The following is a 24111-nucleotide window of genomic DNA, read 5'->3' as shown; positions in this document are numbered from 1 at the left end:
ATATCATTTGTCATGCTTAGAAGTTCAGATTTTATTTGAAAGCCTCTAGGATCCACTAAAAGGTCTGTTTTCAGCGAGGATTGACAGCTCTGCATTTGAGAAAAATTATTCCATTAGCTGACTGAAGGGTGATTTAGACCAAGAAAAGTCTGAAGACAGTGAGTCTAGATAAGAGTAAATAAGACAAGAAATGATCAGAGCATAAATTATTTTTTATTGCGAACCTCTGTTTTCTTAGGTAAAAGTTTTCTTAAATAAAAACAAAGGGAAATTGTGCCCATCATATTTCTCTTGTTTCAATACAGATTTAACATTCTGTTGTGTCTATAAAAAGCAAGAGCAAAAAAAAAAAATACCATAAACATATTTAGTTGCCATAATCCAAACTGATTTTCTGTTTGTTTACAGCCTCTGGTATTCTGGTTTCAAAATAATTTTATCTATTTATTGTATCTATGGCCAGTTCACAATTGACCCTTTCTGGTAAGTATCAGTAGCTTTCTCTGTTTATTCATTTATTTATTTTAATTTTTAAAATTGAGGTATAATTCACATATAACATTGAGTAAGTTCAAGGTGTACAATATGTTGATTTGATGCATTTGTGTATTGTAATATGATTACCATTGTAGCATTAGTTAACACCTTTAGCATGTCCCATAATTATAGAGGTCCATCTCCAATAATATCACTACTAGGTAGATGAATGCAATGAAGGCAAGTCTCAGAATTCTGCCATGCACGCAAACATTTACTAGCAAGCAGGCACAAAAGCCATTATCAAACCTGTTCTTGGAAGCTCATGGAAGTCCCAATTCTCTATTCTTTAGGCTCTCTTATTAGTAGAATGAATGAAAGATTCTGTCAAAGAAAAATATAAGAAAATTCTCACTGATAGAAAAGCCAACCTTCTGGTAGCATCAAGTGATGGATCCTCTGTGAAGGGAGGAACGTAGAAATGAACGAACCATGGGCCCTTCCAAGCTTTATAGGCTGCTTGGCTCATCATATTCTTATGTCTCTTCAAGCAAGGGTTTAGGTATATTTCTAGACCAATCCACAAATTTTGGTCATCTGGTTTTTCACACCCACCACCTGAAAAAAATACTAACGTTCTGTATGCCACTGGTTCTCAACGGGGGCGATTTTGCTCCCACCCCTCCCTTGCAGGGGCATTTGGCAATTTCTAGAGACATTTTGGTTATCATGACTGGGGAAGGGTCTGTGTTACTGACATCTAGTAGGTAGAGGCCGAGTTTGCTGCTAAACATCGTACAAAGCACAGGAAAGCTACCTATTCCCCACCCCAAGCAAAGAATGATCTGGTCCATAGTGCACAGAATTATCAATGTCAATAGCACTAAAGCTGATAAAACTTGCTCTATGCTAACTAATAAACTTTGTGGTGTGGACACAGATATGGATATTTGAAGCTCTTGCCAAACCTGCCTCTGAATGTTTACTGCTGATCAAAGTCTTTCAAATGTTACCAAATCACTTCCAAAGTGTGATTTCTAGATTAGTGGACTTCGACTATTAACTAACCCTTGTCAGAGTACAGATTAAGATTAATTTAGACACACAGATGTATCACATGGGTCTAAGCTGTTGTATTTTAAAGTAAATTAAATTCGACATGATATTTGGCAATTTCTTTTAACTCAGTTGTTAGTAATGAGGCCAACCAAGCAAAGCTGGTATCTGCACTTTAGTTTTTAAGATGCCCAATTTAAAATGATCCTATTCTTATCCACAGATGAGATCATTTTGTCATAATTCACTTTGTTTCTCCAAGATTTCATCTTAAAAAAAGCCTGTTGTTTCTAATTTGCTATTATAACAAATATTTCAGTGAATACCTTTGTACAATAGTGAAAGCAGCCTGCTGCCAAAAACTTCAAGGGGGACATCCTGTCCAACCTCACGAACAATGCCACCTCTTCTTGAACTCCTTCTATGATTCCCCAGGCCCTGAGACCCTCCAGCACCTTATGGGTCTTAGTCAACTCTCATCACATTCTGAGGTAAATTGTGAGCTCCTTGAGGGCAGAGACCTATTTCATTTCTCTTTGCAGCCATCTAGTAACTGGCAGATTTTAATTCAATAGGTAATTACTGAGAAAAATTGGGTATTTTTCTCCAGTTATCTCTTGTGTTGACTTACCATATTTATGTGGGTTTTACATTTTTTTAAAGATGATCTTAATTTATATGTATTATTTCAGATTGCTGGAATTTCAGATTAAGAGCTGTGAACATTATTAAACAATACACGTAAAATATTCAAAAAAAAAAAGAATACCTTTGTACACAATTTTTAATATTTAAACTATTTTTATTAGGTTATATAGTGAAAGGCAGACTTTAAATAGTGTCATAGAGCTTAATAAAAATTGCCATACATTCAGGAGAATTTGTGCCAATTTTTATGCCCAAACAGCAAAATTGCTTGCCTCACAAAACAGTCGATAACATAGGTATAGTAATTACTAAAAAGTATTTGCAAATTAGGCAGGTTCACTTTACAATTTGCGAAGCAACTCACATAGTGTATTTTATTTAATCAACCTCATGTTAAAGCTGTTAAGCCCCTTGAAAAGGAAGTTTCTATTTGTTATGTGAACACACAGAGAATTTTAACTGTTGTATTTGATTCCATCAGCCAACAAGGGAATCAGCTGAAAACATGGGTCACGAGAATCTGACGATGGTGACTGAGTTTTATTTCTCCAATTTCCCTCAGTTTGAGAATGGCAGCCTTTTATTCTTCATTCCTTTGCTCTTTATTTATGTGTTCATTATTGTTGGAAATTTCATGATTTTCTTTGCTGTCCAGCTGGATACACGCCTCCATAATCCCATGTACAATTTCATCAGCCTCTTCTCCTTCCTGGAGATTTGGTACACTACAGTGACCATCCCCAAGATGCTCTCTAACCTGGTCAGTGAACAGAAGACCATTTCTTTCATTGGCTGCCTTCTGCAGATGTACTTTTTCCACTCACTTGGGGTCACAGAAGGCCTAGTCCTCACAATTATGGCCATCGACAGGTATGTTGCCATCTGCAACCCCCTCCGCTATGCAATCATTATGACCCCTCAACTATGCATCCAGCTTTCCACTGGCTCTTGCATCTTTGGCTTCCTTGTGCTGCTGCCAGAGATTGTTTGGATTTCTACTCTTCCCTTCTGTGGTCCCAACCAAATCCATCAACTCTTCTATGACTTTGAACCTGTGCTGTGCTTGGCCTGCACAGACACATCCATGATTCTGGTTGAAGATGTGATTCATGCTATTTCCATTCTGACTTCTGTCTCTGTCATCACCCTTTCCTACATACGAATCATCGCCGTGATACTGAGGATTCCCTCAGGTGAAAGCCGTCAGAAGGCATTCTCCACTTGTGCAGCCCACATTACTATTTTCTTGCTATTTTTTGGCAGTGTGACACTTATGTACCTGCGCTTCTCTGTCACATTCCCACCACTACTGGATGAGGCCATTGCACTGATGTTTGCTGTCCTTGCCCCACTTTTCAATCCAATAATCTACAGTCTGAGGAACAAAGACATGAAAGATGCCATCAAGAAAGTTCTGTGTTCTCCCAAGATATTCAACGCCTTTGGAAGCCACTGAGAATTCACGTACATCTGTCCAAAGAAATACCATGTCCATAAGTTTAAAGTGCTAAAAAAATCAGTTTCTAAAATTATTGTGCATGTTTTGCTTTCATACTGCTGATTGGGTATTCTTTCCAATTTTCTAAACTAAGAACTATTATTTGATCTGATAGAGGACATCTTCTGTGATTTATCTATCTTTATTTCATTTGCAGAATATAATGGAATATTTTCTCCACTTTGTAACCCCATATAGTGTGGTATTATCTTCTCTGAATCAATAAAGTGTACTCGGCTAAAATATAATCATATTTATTTCTTGCACATCTAAAGATTTCCCTTACCTACCCTTTCACTCTATATGCACAATACCATTAAATCAGGTATTATATATATATTTTTTATTTCAAAGAGATTAACTTGGTATGTAGCAGTGAGGTGGTTTTAGCCTGAACAAGAAGCCTGGCTTCCTAACATTCAGCTCAGAGACCTTTATCCTGCCATAAATTTTCTTCTGATATATTACAATGATTGTATGGCACATATAGTCACTGATTTTGTAATGTTTGTGTCATGCTCTTATTATCAACTGCTTTGTGGGGTTTATTTCATATTGTTTTGAAAATTCCAGAACAAACACTTTTGGAAATTTAAAGATTAAATAGATAAAATATATAGGCTTGGGACCAAAAAAATAAATACATAAATTACGTAAAGATGTATAGTTATACCTTGATGTGTTAATTTTTTTTAATTACTATCACTACTATTAAAAATGTTCTGTGTTATGTTACATTAAAATGCCATGCCAGTCTCATACCTCACTGTCTTTGTTCTTATTGCTTTTGTGCTCTGGAACTTTCCTCCCTTCCTTCTGCTCTGCCTTATAACTTATACTCACCATTAAAAAGTTCACACACATTTTATGCTCTGGGACAAATGTCTCTACCTTCCTCCCACAAAACTACACTAATAGTTCCAGGGGCTGAGTAAATTGTCTCTAGAAAAAGAAGTTTTTGCCCAACTCCTGCAGAAGGAACACCAAGGACACAGGACAATTGTCTGTGGCATCATAAAGAGCAGGAAGCCAGCCAAAAGATGAAAAAAGAAGAGAGAGGTGTCAAGAATGGAAATATCAGTAGTATAGGACACAAGAAAAAAGCCTCAATCGACTTCGTTCAGGCAGCTATATCAATCTGTGTACCCATTTGGGAGTGCTAAAGTGGAAGAAAGAGCTAGCTTTCAACTTTGGGTCAGCTCTAGACCCCGTTCCCTCCCATGCCTCAGGGATGCAGTTCTATCCTTTATTCTCTCTCACTCTTGTAAATTCAAATCCTCTCCTACATTAATTGAACTTTTTGACACCCAAGAGGAAAATTTTTGCATAAAAAAAGTTATATAGAAGTTTCTTTGATTATAAAATTAAAATTAAAATTAAAATTATTTGAGGTAAACATTCAGAAACCCAGTTCTTTGATCTTTGAATTTCTGCTTAAAAATCTTGGTATTCCATTTATAAATCCAATAGATTTTACCATTCAGTTTTAAATGTGTATGACAAATTTTTGGTCTGATTTATAAACTTGGCAATTAAATCCTTTTAAACTATAATTAAATATAATATGCACTGTTATGTTTTGAAGTACCTCAATTTTATGAGTCAATAAACAAAGCCTCCACAGGTTTTAAAAATAACCTTTATAATCTAAAAAAAAAACACAAAAACAAAAAACTTTTTAATATGACTAAACCTAAATCCTTTTAAATGTTTCAATACTGTGACAAACATGGTAAGATTTCTATTTTGAATAAGACTACTATCTTGATTAAATGTGTGAATTTTATTAGCTGTAAATTTTACCTCAATAAAGTTGGTTAAAAAAACAAGAATAAATTAATTGCCCAATTACAAATTTAAAATCAGAATTACAAGGTAGATCTGGTATTCTAATAGGTCAAATAACCTTTAATAATGCAAATTCACGAAATACTAAATATGTACAATTTCCTTAGTGCAAAGTATGAATAATAAGTTTCAATTGTATTAAATATTTCTATAGTTAGCTCTAAAATCTTGCTGATTTTGAAAGATGCTAACCCACTAAGGAAATAATGATGTGACCCATTTCTTTATTCATGCAACAAGTATTTACTGAGGCTGCTATGCTGAGCACAGTTTTAGGTGTTTATGATACAACTGAAAAAGAATTCCCTGCCCTTATGTATCTTACACTGTGGTGAGGGCTGAACTAGGACAATATTAGCCTGACTTGAGTAGTTTAATAGAAAAAAATCAAAGAAAAATTGGAAATTTCAGGTACAGACAACTCTTTCAAGGAGTTTTACTAACAATGAAAGCAGAGAGATAGGGTAATAAGGAGCAAGTGGGATCACTAAAATACTTTGTTAACTGTGATTCACAATGAGGAATGTATTTTATATCATAATATTGGACACACATGTATACATTTATATGTTCATATCCACATTTATAACAAAAAACATTTTTACAAAATAATACTTACACTTACTCCGTGTGGTGCTTCTTGTCTTTTCAATTTTTTTTTTCTTTTTTTCATGTTCTATTTCATTAAAAACATTTTTGGAACTAATTTTCCCACTCATTTATGAGTTGTGACCCTCAATTTGAAAACAAAATGAACTTAGATCTTCAATTCTGATTACCTTTGAATATACATTTAACAGATGGGTTTTATTTTTAATTTTGCATTTATCTATAGTTTCTAATTTACTTATAATAAATTATTGCACTTCATTAAAAAACAAGTTTTATTTTTAAAAATAATGACAATTTAAATGATAAAAAATATGCACTCTGACAGTACAGATGGGATGTCAAAATGGTATAATCCTTTCTAGAGCAATTTAACAATAAAAGTCAAAAGAATTAATAAGCATGTATACCCATTTAGAAGTAGGAGCAGAGAATGCTTCTTTGATGAAGTAGCATTTAAACTGACACTTGAAGACTGAGAAGGAATCAGCTGGATTCAGCCAATATGCAGAACCTTATAGGTCATGTTATGAGATGTTGGAATTTATTCCAACTGCCAAGTGAAAACAATGAAGAGATTTAAAGTAAGAAATTATATTAGACTAACATTCCTATTGTTGTATGAATAGCAGATTGGAATGGAGCAAAGGTGGAGATGGAAAAGATGATTTAAGTGACCATATCGTTTTTCTTTTGCTACAAAACAAACGACCCGAAAAACTAGTGGCTTAAAACAGAAATTTTGTTTATCTCATAATTTATGGGTTGGCAATTTAGGCTGGAATCAAATAGGTGGTTCTTCTAGTCCTGGTTCACTCATGTATCTAGGGTAAGCAGCCGGCAGGCTACAGCTGGATGAACTAGGACAACATTAGCTAAGACAATTATACTCTCTTCCACGTGATCTTTCACCTTCCAGCATGCTGGTCTGTGTTGTTCACATGATGGCTGGTTAGGGTGTTGAGACAGAGCCCAAGTGCACAGAGCTTCTTGAGGACTAGGCTCAGAACTGGCACACAATATTTTCTGTTGCATTCTATGGCCAAATCAAGTACCAGGGGGGACTCAGGGGATGAAAAGAGATTCCACCTCTTGATGGGAATTGCTGCCAAATCACCTTGCAAGGGGACATGGATACAGGGGAGAGTTAAGATTCTGCCATTTTCTTTGCAATATAGAGATTATTGGTATTCTCACATCATGCTAAAGTCTTCATTGGAACCACTGGAACTATTCCTGTATGTGTGGGCTCAACGAGTGAGGTAGTGGTCTATACTTAGAATTTGTGGTAAAGGAGTATCTTCAGCAAAATTAACTTCTCATAGCACTGCTTCTAACATAGTCAACAATGTTACTGTGTCTTCCTCAGGGAAACTCAACGGGTCTTAAAAAATGCCATCATCCTTTCAGAGGTAGGGGAGTAAAAAAAAAAAAGAATCCCTAATCCTGTTGAAAGCAATACTTCGTATGAATCTGTATTCATGTGTATTGATTTTGAGTAAATCTATCAAAGGAGACCCATACTTTATGAAGACTTTTGGAGTTCCTAACACTAAGGAGAACTAATGAGAAAAGATCAAAGGAGATTTCCACTAATTAATCCATGGGGAAATAGAATTGCTGTTTATCTCTAGTCATCAGAGGAAATACTCTGGTAGAGAAATCTCCCCAAGAAGGCTTTAGAAACAGATGTAACCATCTTTCGTGATGAACCAAAGGAACTTAAACTGAATAAATCCAAGAAAGGGAAGGGACCTTATTGTCTCTGCCAGAGGTAAGAGGAGAATGCACATGGGTCCAAGATGCAGGGTTGTCCTGTGTCAAAGAGAAAGTAAATGGCCTACTGGGTAGAAGGAAAGGACAGTTAGCTAGTGCTCCTTCTGTTGACTTAAATAACAATATTTGGGGTCATATTTGAAATTGCATGAATGGCTGAATGGAATTAGGCTCAGAGGGAGGAGATACATTTATAGGGTTAAAAATCAGTGATAATGTTATGTTTTGTCTGGGGTGTGATGGACTGAATAATTAAGACTTTTCCCCTAGTAAAATATTGATCCTCTGCTTTCACACCGTCAAAGATTTTCTAAATTAATTCTGATTCAGGAGGACACCATTTTACATACTGGTTTCTGTTCTCAGTCAAATGAATATAAAACAAATAAGATCATGAATAAAGAGAGGTCAGATATATCAGAGGAGCCTATTACTGAAAATCTTACTCCAGGATATTGACTCAAATTGAACAGAATCTCTACTCTCAGATCAATTGTTTATGCTCATCTTCCTTTCTCCAAGTGGGGTTGGGTCAGCTCATTTCTCATCTACCAGTCTCCAACAGATATGCTTTTATTTCTGTAAGTAGAACATTGATTTTGCTAAAACGTAATCAGCCAGATTCTATTAAAAGGATTAACCTCAGTCACTTAGGAGAAATAAATAGAGCTGTCAGAAACAAATTAAGACAATAACTGTGACTGCATTAGAGGTCCAAAATGTCTCAATTCTAAGGAATTAGTAGTAGTCATCTCTATACTGATTTGCAAATGGAGATAGTATAAATCTTCTTTGCCTCTCCCTTAATGTCTTCATGTGTGTGTGTTAGGGGTTCATTTTTATTGTTAAGAGAGAATTGAACAGTCAGGTGTCAGTAGCAGATTAAAGGAATAGTGAGCCCAAATGAAAGTAACGATGAAGCTTTTAATCACTCACTGCGATAATATAAGCAAAAGTCTAAAGCTAGAGAAAATGTTGACTCTCCCCACCCTCGTTATATGTCCCCCATGAAACTGAGCACCGATCAAGGGACAGGTGGACCAGTGCAGACATGGGGGTCATTTCACTGTTGAAGAAGCCCTGAACAAAAGGGTCCAGCAATTTTATGGACCCTCATATTGAGGGGAGGACATGGAGTAGACTAAGTCAGAGTGGGGACAATTGTCTTCAAGGTTTTCCCTTCTTCTCCCCAAAAGGAGCCTCAGCAGAGATGCCTGACCCCGGCTTCACATAAAGACAGCTAGGATGAAGACTCTGGAGTGAATGTAACCATGCAAAGAGCATGACTGGCCAGGGGAGCCTGAGTCCTTGACTGCAATGCACTGGCTGTACACCATGTTTGGTGTGGGGAGGGTAGCTTTCCCCTGGGAGGCCTTCCTGGGAAAGCCTTTGTAACTGTCTATGATCAGGCATGAAAAATCAGACAGGTTTTCAGCCAGGAGCCAGACTCCTCAATGTGTATGTGTTTTTGAGGTGGAAGGTAGAGTAGGAGGGATCTTGTATTCCCTTATTCTTCTATTCTTATGTACTGAACTTACGTCCACTTCCTTTATTCAAAACTTTGATGTATCTTAAATCTCTTCTCTTTCTCTTTCAGTCAAATGTCAACCACAATCTGATTCTTTCTCTTTGGGTCTTGGGCCAGTCTAAATCTTTCTGTGAATTTCAAGGCAGCCCTGGTTCTAACAGTCTTTCTTGAGTTTCTCCAAGTCCCTCCATTCACCTCTTCTAAGCATTGCAGAGTTCAGAAGACCAGGAAGGGCAAGTCTATTCCAGTGACTTCCCCAGGCCTGCACTACTCTCTTTCTGCACTTGGTATGGGGTTTTGAAAGAGTGATGAGTCAAAGTTACTACTGATAATTTCCCTAAAGATGTGGATCACTACAACATTTCATTTACCTAGAGCTGAGTTGTTCTTAGGCACAAAATGCTTTCACTTAGATGTTGTACTTGGAAGTTTGAGCAAAGACTTATTAATTAAGCTACTAATAAAAACACCATTTAGCCTGGGAAGCTAGTCTCTGAACCAATATTGAACTATGTTTAAACCAGTGTTCCAGATCATGCTTGGACATCTTTCTCAATCCTGACGTATTTGGCAATTATCTAATATAATAGCCTTTTATCGTTTGTCCAGGAGTCTCAGCCCAATATAGCTCTGTTCTTACTACTCCCAACTAATATTATTCCTTCCTATCCTTTCCTGTGAATCCCCAGCAGCACTTTTTCCCCAAGCAAACAACCTTCTCTATGCCTATGATGTCTATTTACATCCTTCCTTAACTGAAATTGATCTCTCTTCTAAGGACACTACCTTGTCCTGATGAAAGTTACCTTTCTTCTACTTCTTATGTACCTCTAGACTGAGAAAAATTCCAGGGGAAATGTTGTATTAGTCTTCTCTTTTTCTTTACATTGCTGTTACCTAAAAACTGTTCCTTTGGTATCTAGCTTGATGAATTCCCCTGTCAGCCCTAGTTGGGTCATCAGGAGGCATTCAAGTCCACAGGAATGACTCATTTAACAACTTTTGTTAAATCTTTTACTAAAAGACATTGAATTCATATCATCAATTTTCTCCCATGTCTAGACTTTAGACATATAGTAAGTGTTCCACTTTAAATATTTTTGTGTGTGTGTGAGGAAGATCAGCCCTGAGCTAGCATCTGATGCCAACCCTCCTCTATTTCTGAGGAAGACTGGCCCTGAGCTAACATCCATGCCCATCTTCCTCTACTTTATATGGGACGCCGCCACAGCATAGTTCAACAAGCAGCGCATTGGTGCGCGCCCGGGATCTGAACCGGCGAACCCCAGGCTGCCGCAGCGGAGGACACGCACTTAATTGCTTGCGCCACGGGGCCAGCCCCCACTTTAAATATTTTAAACTCTAACATATTGCTCTCTAAGAATATAGTCTTTTCCTTTTATCTCATTAATTAGATTATTTCTATTATAATTACTCCTTAATTTCATTGAAATATTTAGTCTCTAGACCTCTATTTTTGCACAATTATCAGTGCCTTATTGTCTTTCCATTCTTATCCATTCATCTTAAACGTCAGGATCCATAAGTCCAAACACTTTCTGCCATTACCTTTAGATTTTTTCTCTCTTGGACAAAAGTCTAACTTACTCTATCAAATGCCTTGAATCGATGCCACCATTTGACATTTTAGACACTACATCTAGGTTCCTGAACGGTACTGAAGGGAAAAACAAGAGCATGATCTCCAACCTCAGGTAGGCCATGAATATATCACGGAAAGCACTGAATATATTAATTTGCTTATTTTTTTTCCTTGAATCATTTCAGCCATTTTTCCCAAATCTTCAATCCTTAAAATTCTCATTCTCAGAAAATTACCTCAACTGAAATTTAATTGAGAAATTTTTCCACACTGGCTGTAATATTTTGTATTCTCACTAACAGTATATGACAGATCCAGTTGCCCTGCATTCTTCCCAGCACTTGGTATTCTCAGGAGTTTTGTTTCTTTTTTTAAAAGACTGCAATCATTCTTATAGATGTGTAATGGTAATGTATCGCTTGTGGTTTTAACTTGAGCTTCCTTAATGACCAATGATGTTGATGCTAAACATATTTTTCATGGTCTAATTTGCCATATCGATATCTTCTTTGGTAAAATATCTGTTCAAATCCTTTGTTAATTTTTTTTAGAAGTGTTGTTAGTAATGAGTTTTGCGTTTCCATATATTCTGGATATGTCTTTTGTCAGATATGTGTTTTGCAAATGTTTTTTCTCAGTATGGCTTTTTTTTATTCTCTTAACATTTTAGTTTGCAGAACAAAAGTTTTCAATTTTGATGAAGTTCAATTTATTAATTTTCTTTTCTTTTATGTATCGTGCTTTTGGTGTTATAGCATATACATTTTTGTCAAACCAAAGGTTGTAAAGATATTCTCTTGTTTTCTTGTATATATTTTATAGTTTTTGGTTTTACATTTAGGTCTATGATCCATTTTGTGTTAATTCTTGTATATGATGCAAGATTTTATTTTAGCATATTTAAGTCCAATTCTTCCAGTATCACGTGCTAAAAAGACTTTTCTTTCTCTATTGAATTGCTTGACCACATATATGTGTCTATTTCTATACTCTTTACTTGGTTCCATTGATCGATGTGTCTATTCTTTTGACAATACTACACTGTCTCGATTTCTTTAGCTTTATAGTGAGTCTGGAAATGCATTTCAGCAATTGCATATCTTCCAGCTTTGTTCTCCTTTTTCAAAATGTTTTGCCTGATCTGTTTCCTTTGCCTTTTCATATATATTTTAGAATTAGCTTGTTGATATCTCAAAAAAAAACAATAACCTTACTGAAATTTTGGTTGACATTGCATTGAATGAATCTATAGATTATATACTATATAATTATACATATTATATAATATATATATGTTCATATATATGCATATTCATGTATCAAATGTTCTATAAGGAGCAGAAAAATCAATAATAGTTGATATCTGTAGCACAACATTTACAATAATCTTATTCTATGAAAATCTGAAGAATTTGCATGTACAAGAACAATCAACATGTCCTAATTCTCGGGGGAAATTGATTCTAGAACTTGCCAACGTGATATTTGTCAAATTTAGTCTATATAAATCAGTTCTTAATAGAATTTTTTCAATATATAGATTTTGTTCTGTAATGAGATCTCTGAAAAATATACAAGTGAGCCAAATATTTTTCATTTGCTCCGCTTATGTTTCAAATGTCTCGTTTTAATTTGGAATTTCAAATGCCATTCTTCAATAAAACTATAAGAAGTTTTACATTAATTTTGCTTATAAGTAATTTTTAAAATAGTATTAGCTCAGGGGAAATATTTTGCTGTCTTAATGTGGGAATACTGGCACACATCATAATAAAATGTTCCAATTTAATTGTATAAGGAGTTCATTTTTAAGTGGCTCCACATTATCCCAAAAGAGAACTTATCTTTCAAACTTCCTTTGTGTTCTAAGTATTTCTCCTTGATTGATTTTCTATCTCTCTGTTAGGCCAGGTTTCTGAATTGCCTAAGGATAATCCCTGAGTGCACCTGATGAGTTTCCTTGCACTGCTTCTAGAGACATCTTCATACTTCATGCTATTTTCAAGGGACGTGGTAGCAAGAGCCCTAAATTGTGCTGGAATTGCACATTTTGTCTCTTACCTTCTCATTTCTGGATGGTCTTTGCCAAAATATAAACAATGTGTAAGAGAGACTTAGGTATTTGTTAATAATCTCTTCTTATTTTCAATATCTCTGATGGACTGACACTTTAGGATCCTGGTTAAAAAGATTTCAAGAGCCAGATTCTAATTAGAGAACTCATAGCTCACACTCTGGGCTCACCTACTTCTAAAATCTTCTACTGCTCAGTTTCTTACAGGTTCCTTCTTTCTCTGCTGGCCAATTTCTGCTAGCTTTATTTTTTCTGCTGCTGGGGATGGAGTTTCCTATCAAGACTTCATCTTGATATTTGTGCCTGAAAATTTTACCCTCTTCTCTAACCACAGAGTACTTGAAACTGGGGATGTTCCAGAAAATGCAGAATACAACTTTACAATAACTATATAGAGAGGAAAAATACTAAAAGTTTTGATTGTCTAATCTATAGCCAAGAACCGTTTGAAAATTTATCTGTTGTGTAATTCAAAATGATTTTGTGAATTCTTATAAAAGGTGATTATTATTAGACCTCTAATATCCTAGTTTATTTTAGCTAATATAGCTTATAAACATGACATTATTAATGTCTTATTTGCTTATTGTTTGTCTCCTTCATTAGCATATAAGTTTCATGAAAGTAGAGATGTTTTCCTCACTCCTGAATTCAACAAACCTACAGTTGTCCTTGGCACTTAGTAGGTAGTAAATGACTGTTTAATGAATTCAAGAATGATAGAGGTAAATCATCTACCTAAAGCATTTCTTCCTTTGACTCTTATATGAACCAATCGATCTGACTCTTTACATTTCATCTAGGGATTGAGCTGTGTCTTTTTACCCATGACAATTAAGGCCGCTGAGATCACGGCGAAAAGTAATCAAACTTCTACGGTGACAGAGTTTCTCTTCTCTGGATTCCCCCAGTTTGAAGATGGTAGCTTCCTTTTCTTCATTCCCTTGTTCATCATCTACATATTCATTGTTATTGGGAATCTCATTGTATTTTTTGCCGTCAGGATGAATACTCATCTCCACAATCCCATGTATAATTTCATTAGCATTTTCTCATTTTTGGAGGTCTGGTACACCACAGCCACAATTCCCAAGATGCTCTCCAATCTCATCAGTAAAAAAAGGACCATCTCCGTAATCGGCTGCCTCTTGCAGATGTACTTCTTTCATTCACTGGGAAATTCGGAGGGGATTTTGTTGACCACCATGGCCGTTGACAGGTATGTTGCCATCTGTAACCCTCTTCGCTATCCAACTATTATGACCCCCCAGCTGTGTGCTCAGCTCTCTGCAGGCTCCTGCATCTTTGGCTTTCTTGTGTTGCTCCCAGAGATTGCATGGATTTCCACACTGCCCTTCTGTGGCCCCAACCAAATCCATCAGATCTTCTGTGACTTTGAACCTGTGCTGCGCTTGGCCTGTACAGACACATCCATGATTCTGATTGAGGATGTGATCCATGCAATTGCCATCATCTTCTCTGTCCTGATTATTGCCATCTCTTATATCAGAATCATCACTGTGATCCTGAGGATTCCCTCTGTTGAAGGCCGCCAGAAGGCCTTTTCTACCTGTGCATCTCATCTTGGTGTCTTTCTGATGTTCTATGGCAGCGTATCCCTCATGTACCTGCGTTTCTCTGCCACTTTCCCGCTGATTTTGGATACAGTCATTGCACTGATGTTTGCAGTTCTTGCTCCCTTTTTCAATCCTATCATCTATAGCTTGAGAAATAAAGATATGAGGATCGCAATTAAGAAGCTTCTCTGCCTTCAGAAGGTGTTTAATGCATTTGCAAGTTAATGCTAACTCATAGGCACCTCTCACTTTGGATGTTAATCTAACACGCTCAACCATAAAATTAACATATAACTCTTTCATTGCCACACTGATATTTTCTGTTTAGTTTTTCAGTTCTTCTTCCCATGCACATGTTTATTCTATTTATACATGTTCAGTTAAGATATTATGGACTACCTTTTTAGACTTGCACAGATAGATAAATAATGGAAAGGAAATATAATGTTTAAACCATTAAAATATACTTTATGAACATTAGTTTTATTGTCATTATATAATTATTATTATTATTCTATCAGCATTAGTAACAACAATGGATTGTAAAATATAGTGGTTAGGAGCATAACATCTGTTGAACAGGTTAAGGTTTATATTTCACTGGTACCACATACTAGCTTTGTGACCTTGAAGGAGTTATTAATTAATCTCTCTGCATCTTAGTTTTATCATCCATGAAAGGGGTGTAAGAGTAATATATTTTAAAAGCAGAACTTCGTATGGTTTTTATGAAAATTAAGTGAGTTACTCTATATAAGTACTTAAATTAGTGTCTAACGTAAAGGTAGTGCAAAAATGTTAGCTGTTAAATTTCTTTGTCACTAATTGCTAGCATTTGTTACAGATGGTTTAAAGAAGGCTACAATAAAGAGTGATATATTAAAAATAAAAACTCATACTTAGGAATACTTAGTTATGATTACTATTTGTAATGTTTTTGTTACTGTTATTTCTGGGTCCAAGTATAGTTCAACCTTCATTTCACTTTGACTGTTTTGGTGGAATTTGTTCAATTTGATTGAATTAAACTATTTGGTTGAAAGTTGTTTCAAACACATTCTGAAGTGATATTTAGATGGGTGGATAGATGATAGGTAGCTGATAGAGATAGATGTAGATATATACCTTTCTGAGCTATTACTCTTGCTTTCATTTTTGTTCTTTTTGAAATATGTTCTCTGCATTGCCACCAGAAATTAATTTTCTAAAATGCAAGTTTAGATTTCTCTACTAAGATAACAGTTTAAACCTACATTTTTAGATTTTCTTCCACCAAAAATTCTGTAGAAGTAAAGTCCGGACTAGATAAACTGTTACATGTCCTAGGCACTGAAAAGTGTTAGGATATAATAATAAAGGTTAAAATATACATAAGGTTACCCAAGGACATTCATGATGGCTATTTTAACACCCTGAAATACCATATATCACATTCTTTTCAAGAAAAAATAAATAATAATGCATCTGATCAGCTAAAGTATCTAAAACACCGGTTAAGTCTGTCCAATGGGTAGTCCAGCAACAATCCAAGATGTATATTTAAAACCTAGCAGTAACATCAGAACAAAGAAAAAACAAAATAAAATAAAACCAAAATATTATAAGTACTGGGAAGAAAAAAGAGTGCCCTCAGTTGATTGCCAAACTCAAATTGTTTCTTCAAGTATGAGTGCATATGATATCCAACTGAAGACAACACTTATCTGCTAGCTATTGGACAAGGAAATACTAGGAAAGAACCTGGGAATTAAATGGATGGAATTCTATACATAACCTATGGAAAAAATGATCAAAGCTTGAAAAGCAGATGCTGAGAACCATAGTCCACTTGGGAACTCAGGGTAGAGGGAATGGAATCAACTAGAATCACAGCAGAACTGTCCCTCGAGCTGTGTTCAGAGAAATGCGTGAAAAGTAAATCTGAAATACGCAAGCTAGAGAAGTGATGAAATACCCAGTTAAACTGAGGATGCTAAAACAAAAACAGAAAAGTGTCACTTCTTGGCACAACAGCAATCATCCATAGCTGATATTAGACTTCATGGCAGGTGCTTCCATATTTGCTATGTGCAATTAGATCTTTGACTCATTCTTCTCTAGTAAGTTTTTATGTCCCTATATGTAGTCACACACACACACACATACACACACACACAGGCGGGCAGATTGCCTTTTTAAAAAAATCACTTTAGTCTTCAACTACACTGTATATTTTAAGACCATTAACTATTACATGCATAGCCCAATAATTACTTGAAGGATTACTATAAATAAAGAGAGACAGAGATAGAGACAGAGAGATTTGGGGATTGAAAGCAAATGCTCTTTCATGAAGCAAACTAAAGCTAACTTAAAAAAAGAATTAAGGGGACTGCCTGGTGGTGCAAGCGGTTAAGTGCACGTGCTCCACTGCGGCGGCCCGGGGTCCGCTAGTTCGGTTCCTGGGTGCACACTGACACACCGCTTTGTCAGGCCATGCTGTGGTGGCCTCTCTTATGGAGTGGAGGAGGCTAGGCACAGATGTTAGCCTAGGGCCAGTCTTCCTTAGCAAAAAATGGGGAGGATTGGCAGATGTTAGCACAAGGCTGATCTTCCTCACACACAAAAAAGAGTTAAAATATTTCTTATTTAAACTTTCAATGAGATTGTGAAGATACTATCTATTAGTAAAAAGTACTGGCAAAAATATAAAGGAAACATTGAAGAATAATTGAATATTGCAGAAAATGAAAATAATGACTTAGAAGACTGCCTGGAGAAAATATGTCAAAACCTAAAGGAACCACATGAAGAGCTAAAGATTAAACACAAAGAAAGAAAGAAGTATATAGGGAATATATTCATATGTTCTACAGACCATATATGTGATTATAGGAATTCCAGAAAGAAAGAAACAAAGCCGACAGAGAAAAAATAATAATTGAAATTGAAGGAAAATATTCCTGAGTTTAAAAATACTTGAATCATCAGATCAAAAAGATTGAAGAACTTAAGATCTGAAACTGTAAAATTTCTAGAAGAAAACAAAGAGGAAAAGCTCCCTTCTTAACTTTGGTCTTGGCAATGACATCTTGAATGTGACACAAAAAGCACGGGCAATAAAAACAGGAATAGACAAACGGGACTACATCAAACTAAAAACTTCTTCACAGCAAAGGAAACAGTCAACAGAATGAAAGGGTAACCTACAGAATGGGAGAAAATATTTGCAAACTCTATATCTGATAAAGGGTTCATTTCCAAAACATGCAAGGAACTCCTACAATTCCACAGCAGAAAAAAAAAAATAACCCCATTAAAAAATGGACAAAGGGTTTGAACAGACATTTTTCCAAAGGAAGCGCACAATGAGCCAACAGATGTACAAAAAGAAGCTCAAAATCACTAATCATCGTGGAAATGCAAATCAAAACTACAATGAGATATCGTCTCACACCTATTATGATGGCTATTACCAAAAAACAGAAGTTAAGATGTGTTAGTGAGGTTGTGGAGAAATTGCAACCCTTGTACACTTTTGGTGGGAAGGCAAAATGGTGCAGCTGTTATGGAAACAGTATGGAAATTCCTCAAAAAATAGAGAACTACCAATATGATCCAGCAATCCCAATTCGGAGTGTATACCTGAATGAATTGGAGTCAGGATCTCAAAGAGATATCTGCATTCTCGTGTTCACTGTGGCACTATTCACAACAGGCAACATATGTAAACAACCCAAATGTCCATTGTGAGATGAGTTTGTAAAGAAAATGTGGTATACTCATACAGTGGGATATTATTCAGCCTTTGAAAAGAAGGAAGTTCTGCCATTTGCAACAACATAGATGAGCTTGGAAGACAATATGCTAAGTGAAACAAGCCAGTCACAGAAGGACAAATATTGCATGATTCCACTTATATGAGCTATCTGAAATAGTCAAAATAATAAAGACAGAGAACACAATTATGGTTGCCAGGGGCTGAGGGATGGGGGAAATGAGGAGTTGTTGTTCAATGAGTATAAAGTTTCAGTCATGATAGATGAATAAGTTCTAGAGATCTGCTGTACAACACAGCACTTATAGTTAAGAATATGGCATTGTCGTTTCAAAATTTGTTGAGTGTAGATCTCATGTTAAGTGTTCTTAACATACACAAAAAACAAAAAACAAACAAGCCACACACACACACAAAAACAGGATGCAAGGAAACTCTGGGAGGTGTTGCGTACGTCTATTACCTTGTTTGTGGTGATGGTATCATGGATGTTTGCCTATGTTGAAAAACATCAAATTGTACATGTTAAATATGTGCAGTTCTTTGTATACACATTATACCTCAATAAAACTGTTAAAAGAAGAGAGAGAGAGACTGTTTGATGCTGTGTTAAATTATTAGAAATACAATTTTGCCATTTGAAATTTTTGAATTTCAAGAAAAAAATATTATAAGAAGTCATACAAGGAAAATAGGCCCCAAGTCATAGGAAGAAATGTTAGACAAAACTCAGAGAGAAGGAAAGTATGGTATGTCTTTCCATCCCAAAATCTGATAGATATTTCCGAGCAGATTATATGATAAAATCAACTAGGTTTGGGGCAAAAACAAAAACTTTGAATTTTCAACAGAGCAGTGGGTTGAGCACATGGAGTACAGAATAATCCTGTGATAAAAGGTGAGATATTGACTGTCAATAGAGAATTCAACAGGACCAATGTGAATTGTTTAGGGTAGGAGAGAGCCACATGAATTTGTTGCATGAGGAAAAAAAAATGGCATTGTTCCCTAATTTCAATATTGGCACAAAATCTCAATGACATATTTATTATGAAATGGTGTTATTTTCTATTAAATATTTTTTCAAGATGCTTTTCTGGTGTCACTATATTTCTTTCAAGACTTTTCCCAACTGTATATTCACGTACGAAGAGCGGGACCATGACAAAACTGTTCTTTGTATGGTGCCCTGGTAGACACACGCACAGCTGAGGCAATGATCATAGTGTTGGAGAAAGTAGCTTACAATGTTTATGAAGATGAGTACACCAGGAAAATATATTTGCTGACAACTTTGATCCCGAAATCTAATGAGAAGAGAGTACAGTGGGGATCTTTCTGCTAATTAATGCCATAACAAAAAGTGATGCTGTCCACTATTGTGTAGGGGAGGAATGCCCTATGGAGCCTACTTCCCCTTCCTGCTATTCCCTGGGATGCCTGTGAAGATAACTATAAATACCCTTTTGGAGGGGCTGAAAGGATATCAAGGATGCAGAGACCCAGACAGACAGAGGAGTCCCTGTGGTCTTTGGTAGAGGTGAGTGCAGAGGACTAAGGCTTGAAGAGAAGAAATTCATTCACCATGCGTAGGAGTAATAATCTCATAACTTGAAGACTGCGTTATGAATGAGTGTAGAAGCTTCAAATGTTGGTGGGAAGTAATGGCAAGTTTAGGAAGAAATTCTACCTACTGGGGTGCTGGGCATAGGTTTATATGAAACAAGATACCCCATTTATGATGCCATCTTTCGAGAGATCATTTTGTCCAGACATGATTAGGACTCTCATCAAAACTGCATTGTGATACTTCCCTTTCCAAACAGTCTCCAGTTTACTTTCCTTGCTTATCCATGGCTATCTTGTGGGTTTAATTATAATTGCACCTGGTGGCTTGATTCCAAGTTAATTTACTTGACACCAACCATGTTTTATATGCCAACCCCATTCTAGTTGCTTTGGGAGATAAAAGACATTTACTACCCTAAAAGAGGAACTCAGTCTGGAGAAGGTAAAACAAGTAGGTTGATGATTATTATGCAACATGATAAATACAATACAGAAACTCCAAAGTAATAATGCCCAATATTTTATGGTGTTTACTTTATTGCTGACACTACTCTAAGCATTTAAAATATATTTACACATATTGGTAGAGGCAGTCAAGTGTCTGTGGGTTAGAGCACATCATTAGAGATACAGTGCATGGATTTAAATTCTGATTTTGTCCTTTGTCAGCTGAGAATTCCTGGGCAAAGTGTTTAATCTGTCTGTGCCTAAGTTTTCTCATATATAAACTGGAGATAATAATTTTATCTCATTAGAACATTGTGAGCATTAGATGAGAAATATATGCCTGGGCGTGGGACAGTGCTTGCCACAGTAACTGATTCAATACATTACCATACTATAATATGCTATTATTGTTATAATAAAGTATTTATCCATTCTCAGAACTTTATGAGCTAGTATTAATATTTTCCCCATCTTACAAATGAGGAATTAAAGCCATAGAAATGCTAAGCAACTTGAGGTAAATTACAGGGTTTGTAAGTGACGAAGAACATTTAAATGCTGTCAATTTGGTTCTGGCATCCAGACTTTTAACCAGTATTATATATTGTTTTTGTGTGAGAAGAGGAGGGGGAGGTATGCTACCTTCCAGTCAGAGGAAGTGACACACACAGAAGGCTATCCTGATTTCACAAAGCAGCGTGAACATCGGGATTGCAAGCAGAGTGGAGTTGGGAAATGCCAGGAGGTGAAGCTAGAGAGAGTTCAGAGTCAGATATGTTGGTTTGGAGCTTATGAAAGAGAGTTTGGCTGGAGAAAAATATTTGGAAGTAGTGATAGTTGAAATCTTGTAAGTGGATGAGGTCACCAAGGGAGCATATGGAATTACAGAGGTTGGAGTGGATGATGGGAACCTGGGGGTCATAAGCACTTGGGGAAGAGTTTAAGAAAAGCAGTCAAGATAATACAAGACAGAAGAGGGAAAATAAGAGTAAGGATCAGAGTATGAATAAAAATAAGTGAAATAAAAAGCCAAAGCCAGAACTACCTCTGAGTGCCACTGGGAGTCACACCTATTGAGAATGGAATCAAAGAACAGAGGAGGAAAGCCTCAAGTAGGGGTAATAACTGTGATTAGTGCCAGAGAGGACTGAACAGTTTCCATCAGTAATCAGGAGGCAGGGCATTGCTTAACTTGGTCAGGAGAGCTTCCGTGGAACAGCAGGATAAGAAGCACACAGCAAATGTTACAGGAGAATGAGAGGTGTGCTGAATTAGACTTGATTATCCTTTCAAGAAGTTGCCAGTTAGGCAATGTTTAAATCCTTTGCAGGTATTCACTTAATCCTACAGCATCCGTATTAGATAGGTACTATTTTTAATCTCATTTTGCAAATGAGTACTGAAACTGAAAGATTAAGTAATTTGCCAAAATACACACAGGTAATAATACGCTTAATTGGGATTTCAATGTCGACTCCAGGTCTACATTCTAATCCCCTAGAACAGAGATCTCCAAAGAGGAATGTGCAAGATGGTCCAATTAGGTGGGAAGGGAAAATAATATAAATTCTATTATGTTCATTTTTATTCATGCTTCTTACTTTTAAAATTTATTATATAATATATTTTGAATTATTATGTCATAATATAATGTGTATAACTTATAAATGCAAATACATTAGAGGTTAAGCTAAAAATAATTTCAATTAATTTATGTACCATTAAAAACATTTGGAGACACCTATTTCTGAGATTGTGCCTCTGGAGGAGTAGGAGAGAAAAAAATATCAAATATTGGTCAACATGGACAATAGTGTGAAATTAGGAAAAAAATAAAACTTTGAAGTTATTCCTTGTTATTCATTCAAGTTATTTAGCTGTACATCTTCTTTTCTTCTCCATCTCCTTGTGAGCCAGTGTGTGTCCTTTCCTTCACTCACAGGTAGCTCTGCTGAGGATATGGAGAGTGGGAACCTATCAGCAGTGACTGAATTTATCTTCACTGGCTTTCCTCAGATCCAGGATGGTAGTCTCCTGTACTTTCCTTTACTTTTCATCTATACTTTTATTGTCATTGTGAATCTATTGATCTTCTTTGCTGTAAGGCCGGACACCCATCTCCACAATCCCATGTATAAGTTCATCAGTATCTTTTCTTTTGTGGAGATTTGATACACCACAGCCACCATTCCCAAGATGCTCTCCAACCTCATCAGTGAAAAGAAGATGATCTCCATGACTGGCTGCCTCTGGCAGATGTATTTCTTCCATCCACTTGGGAATTCAGAGGGGATCTTGCTGATCACCATGGCTATTGAAGATATGTTGCCATCTGCAATTCTCTTCGCTGTCAAATGATCATGACCCCATGGCTGTGCGTTCAGCTTTCTGCAGGCTCTTGCATCTTTGGCTTCCTCATCCTGCTTCCTGAGATTGTAATGATTTCCACACTGCCTTTCTGTGGGCCCAACCAAATCCATCAGATCTTCTGTGCCTTGGTCCCTGTGCTGAGCCTGGCCTGTAAGGACACATCCATGATCCTGATTGAGGATGTGATCCATGCTGTGGCCATCATCATTACAGTCCTAATCATTGCTTTGTCCTATATAAAAATCGTCACTGTAATCCTGAGGATTCCCTCTGTAGAGGGTTGGCAAAAGGCTTTTTCTACCTGTGCAGGCCATTTCACAGTCTTCCTGATATTCTTTGGCAGTGTGTATCTCATGTACTTGTGTTTCAATGCCACTTACCCATGGTTTTGGACACAGCCATTGCACTGATGTTTACTGTCCTTGCCCTGTTCTTCAATCCCATCATTTATAGTCTGAGAAACAAGGACATGAAGAATGCGATTAGGAAACGCTTCTGTCTTCAAAAAGAGTTGAACATGTCTGGAGGTTAATTCTGAGACACAGGTTCCCTTCCCTTGCTTTAATGTTTCTCTAACAGATTAAAACATGAAATCACTCTATACCTAGTTCTTTGTCACACTGAACCTTCTGTCTGTTACCCTGATTATTTTCCCTGTATCTAGGAAAACATATCTATACTCTGTGTCATCGTTATGAAACTTGAGGTGTATATAATCAAGAACTCTAATTACAAGCTTCAACATTTTGCTTTCTTTCTTCTGAAAAGTTGTAATTAAAGAAAAATTGCTTACCACTTTAGAAGGTTAGAATTGCACTTCAGAAGCTGGCCATGTGCTTCAAGGTATTGTGTCTCCATTCAGGTTATAGATCTTGGGAAAATTTTCTATTTAATTACCGATCACAGATTACTTGATTAGGTTTGTCCAGAAGCAGATATCTAAGAAAAAATCAAAATAATACTTAAGTAAATTATACTTTTATTTTTAGTTATATAATTAACTCTTCATTAGAATATTAAGCATATATATTTAGTAAGACTAAGTTATTAATATTGCCAGACATGTTCATAGGAAAACTACAATGTAGAAAACTACTTACAGTAATACAATTTGGTACACATAGATATGCACAGATAAGAATTTTAGTTATTGCTTGCCTTTCCAGGACTAAGCATCGTCATTTTCTTTAGCACTTATAGTCAAAAGTGTTGGCATCTGTTGAATGGCAGTTTTAAAAAACATCTGATTGAGGGGCTTGCCTAGTGGTGTAGTG

The 24111-nt window shown here is 36.2% G+C and overlaps 2 protein-coding genes and 1 pseudogene across 2 annotated transcripts; all 3 read left to right on the top strand.

Moving 5' to 3' along the window:
- The first annotated feature begins 2677 nt into the window (after window positions 1–2677).
- On the top strand, window positions 2678–3884 carry LOC131403365 (olfactory receptor 6K3-like). The gene has a single exon (XM_058537643.1). The coding sequence runs from the start codon at window positions 2687–2689 to the stop codon at window positions 3635–3637; it is 951 nt and encodes a 316-aa protein (XP_058393626.1). The 5' UTR covers window positions 2678–2686; the 3' UTR covers window positions 3638–3884.
- Window positions 3885–11069: 7185 nt separating this feature from the next.
- Window positions 11070–14919, top strand: LOC131401456 (olfactory receptor 6K3-like). Its single transcript, XM_058536797.1, has 4 exons — window positions 11070–11155; window positions 11441–11450; window positions 13921–13971; window positions 14029–14919. Exons 1-4 carry the CDS (start codon window positions 11070–11072, stop codon window positions 14917–14919), a joined length of 1038 nt encoding a protein of 345 aa, XP_058392780.1.
- A 7492-nt stretch (window positions 14920–22411) lies between these two features.
- On the top strand, window positions 22412–23369 carry LOC131403357 (olfactory receptor 6K3-like; annotated as a pseudogene).
- Window positions 23370–24111: the final 742 nt, after the last annotated feature.

This window comes from Diceros bicornis, chromosome 4 (genome assembly GCF_020826845.1).
Source record: "Diceros bicornis minor isolate mBicDic1 chromosome 4, mDicBic1.mat.cur, whole genome shotgun sequence".
Lineage (NCBI taxonomy): Eukaryota > Metazoa > Chordata > Mammalia > Perissodactyla > Rhinocerotidae > Diceros > Diceros bicornis.
This window is presented reverse-complemented; position numbering and strand designations above follow the sequence as displayed.

Bases quoted from the DNA above. Each gene is read 5' to 3' on its own strand.
- LOC131403365 (XM_058537643.1), top strand. From the start codon at position 2,687: ATGGGTCACGAGAATCTGACGATGGTGACTGAGTTTTATTTCTCCAAT.
- LOC131401456 (XM_058536797.1), top strand. From the start codon at position 11,070: ATGCCACCATTTGACATTTTAGACACTACATCTAGGTTCCTGAACGGT. The intron at 13,972-14,028 runs GCGAAAAGTAAT...GGATTCCCCCAG, and splicing joins TTAAGGCCGCTGAGATCACG to TTTGAAGATGGTAGCTTCCT.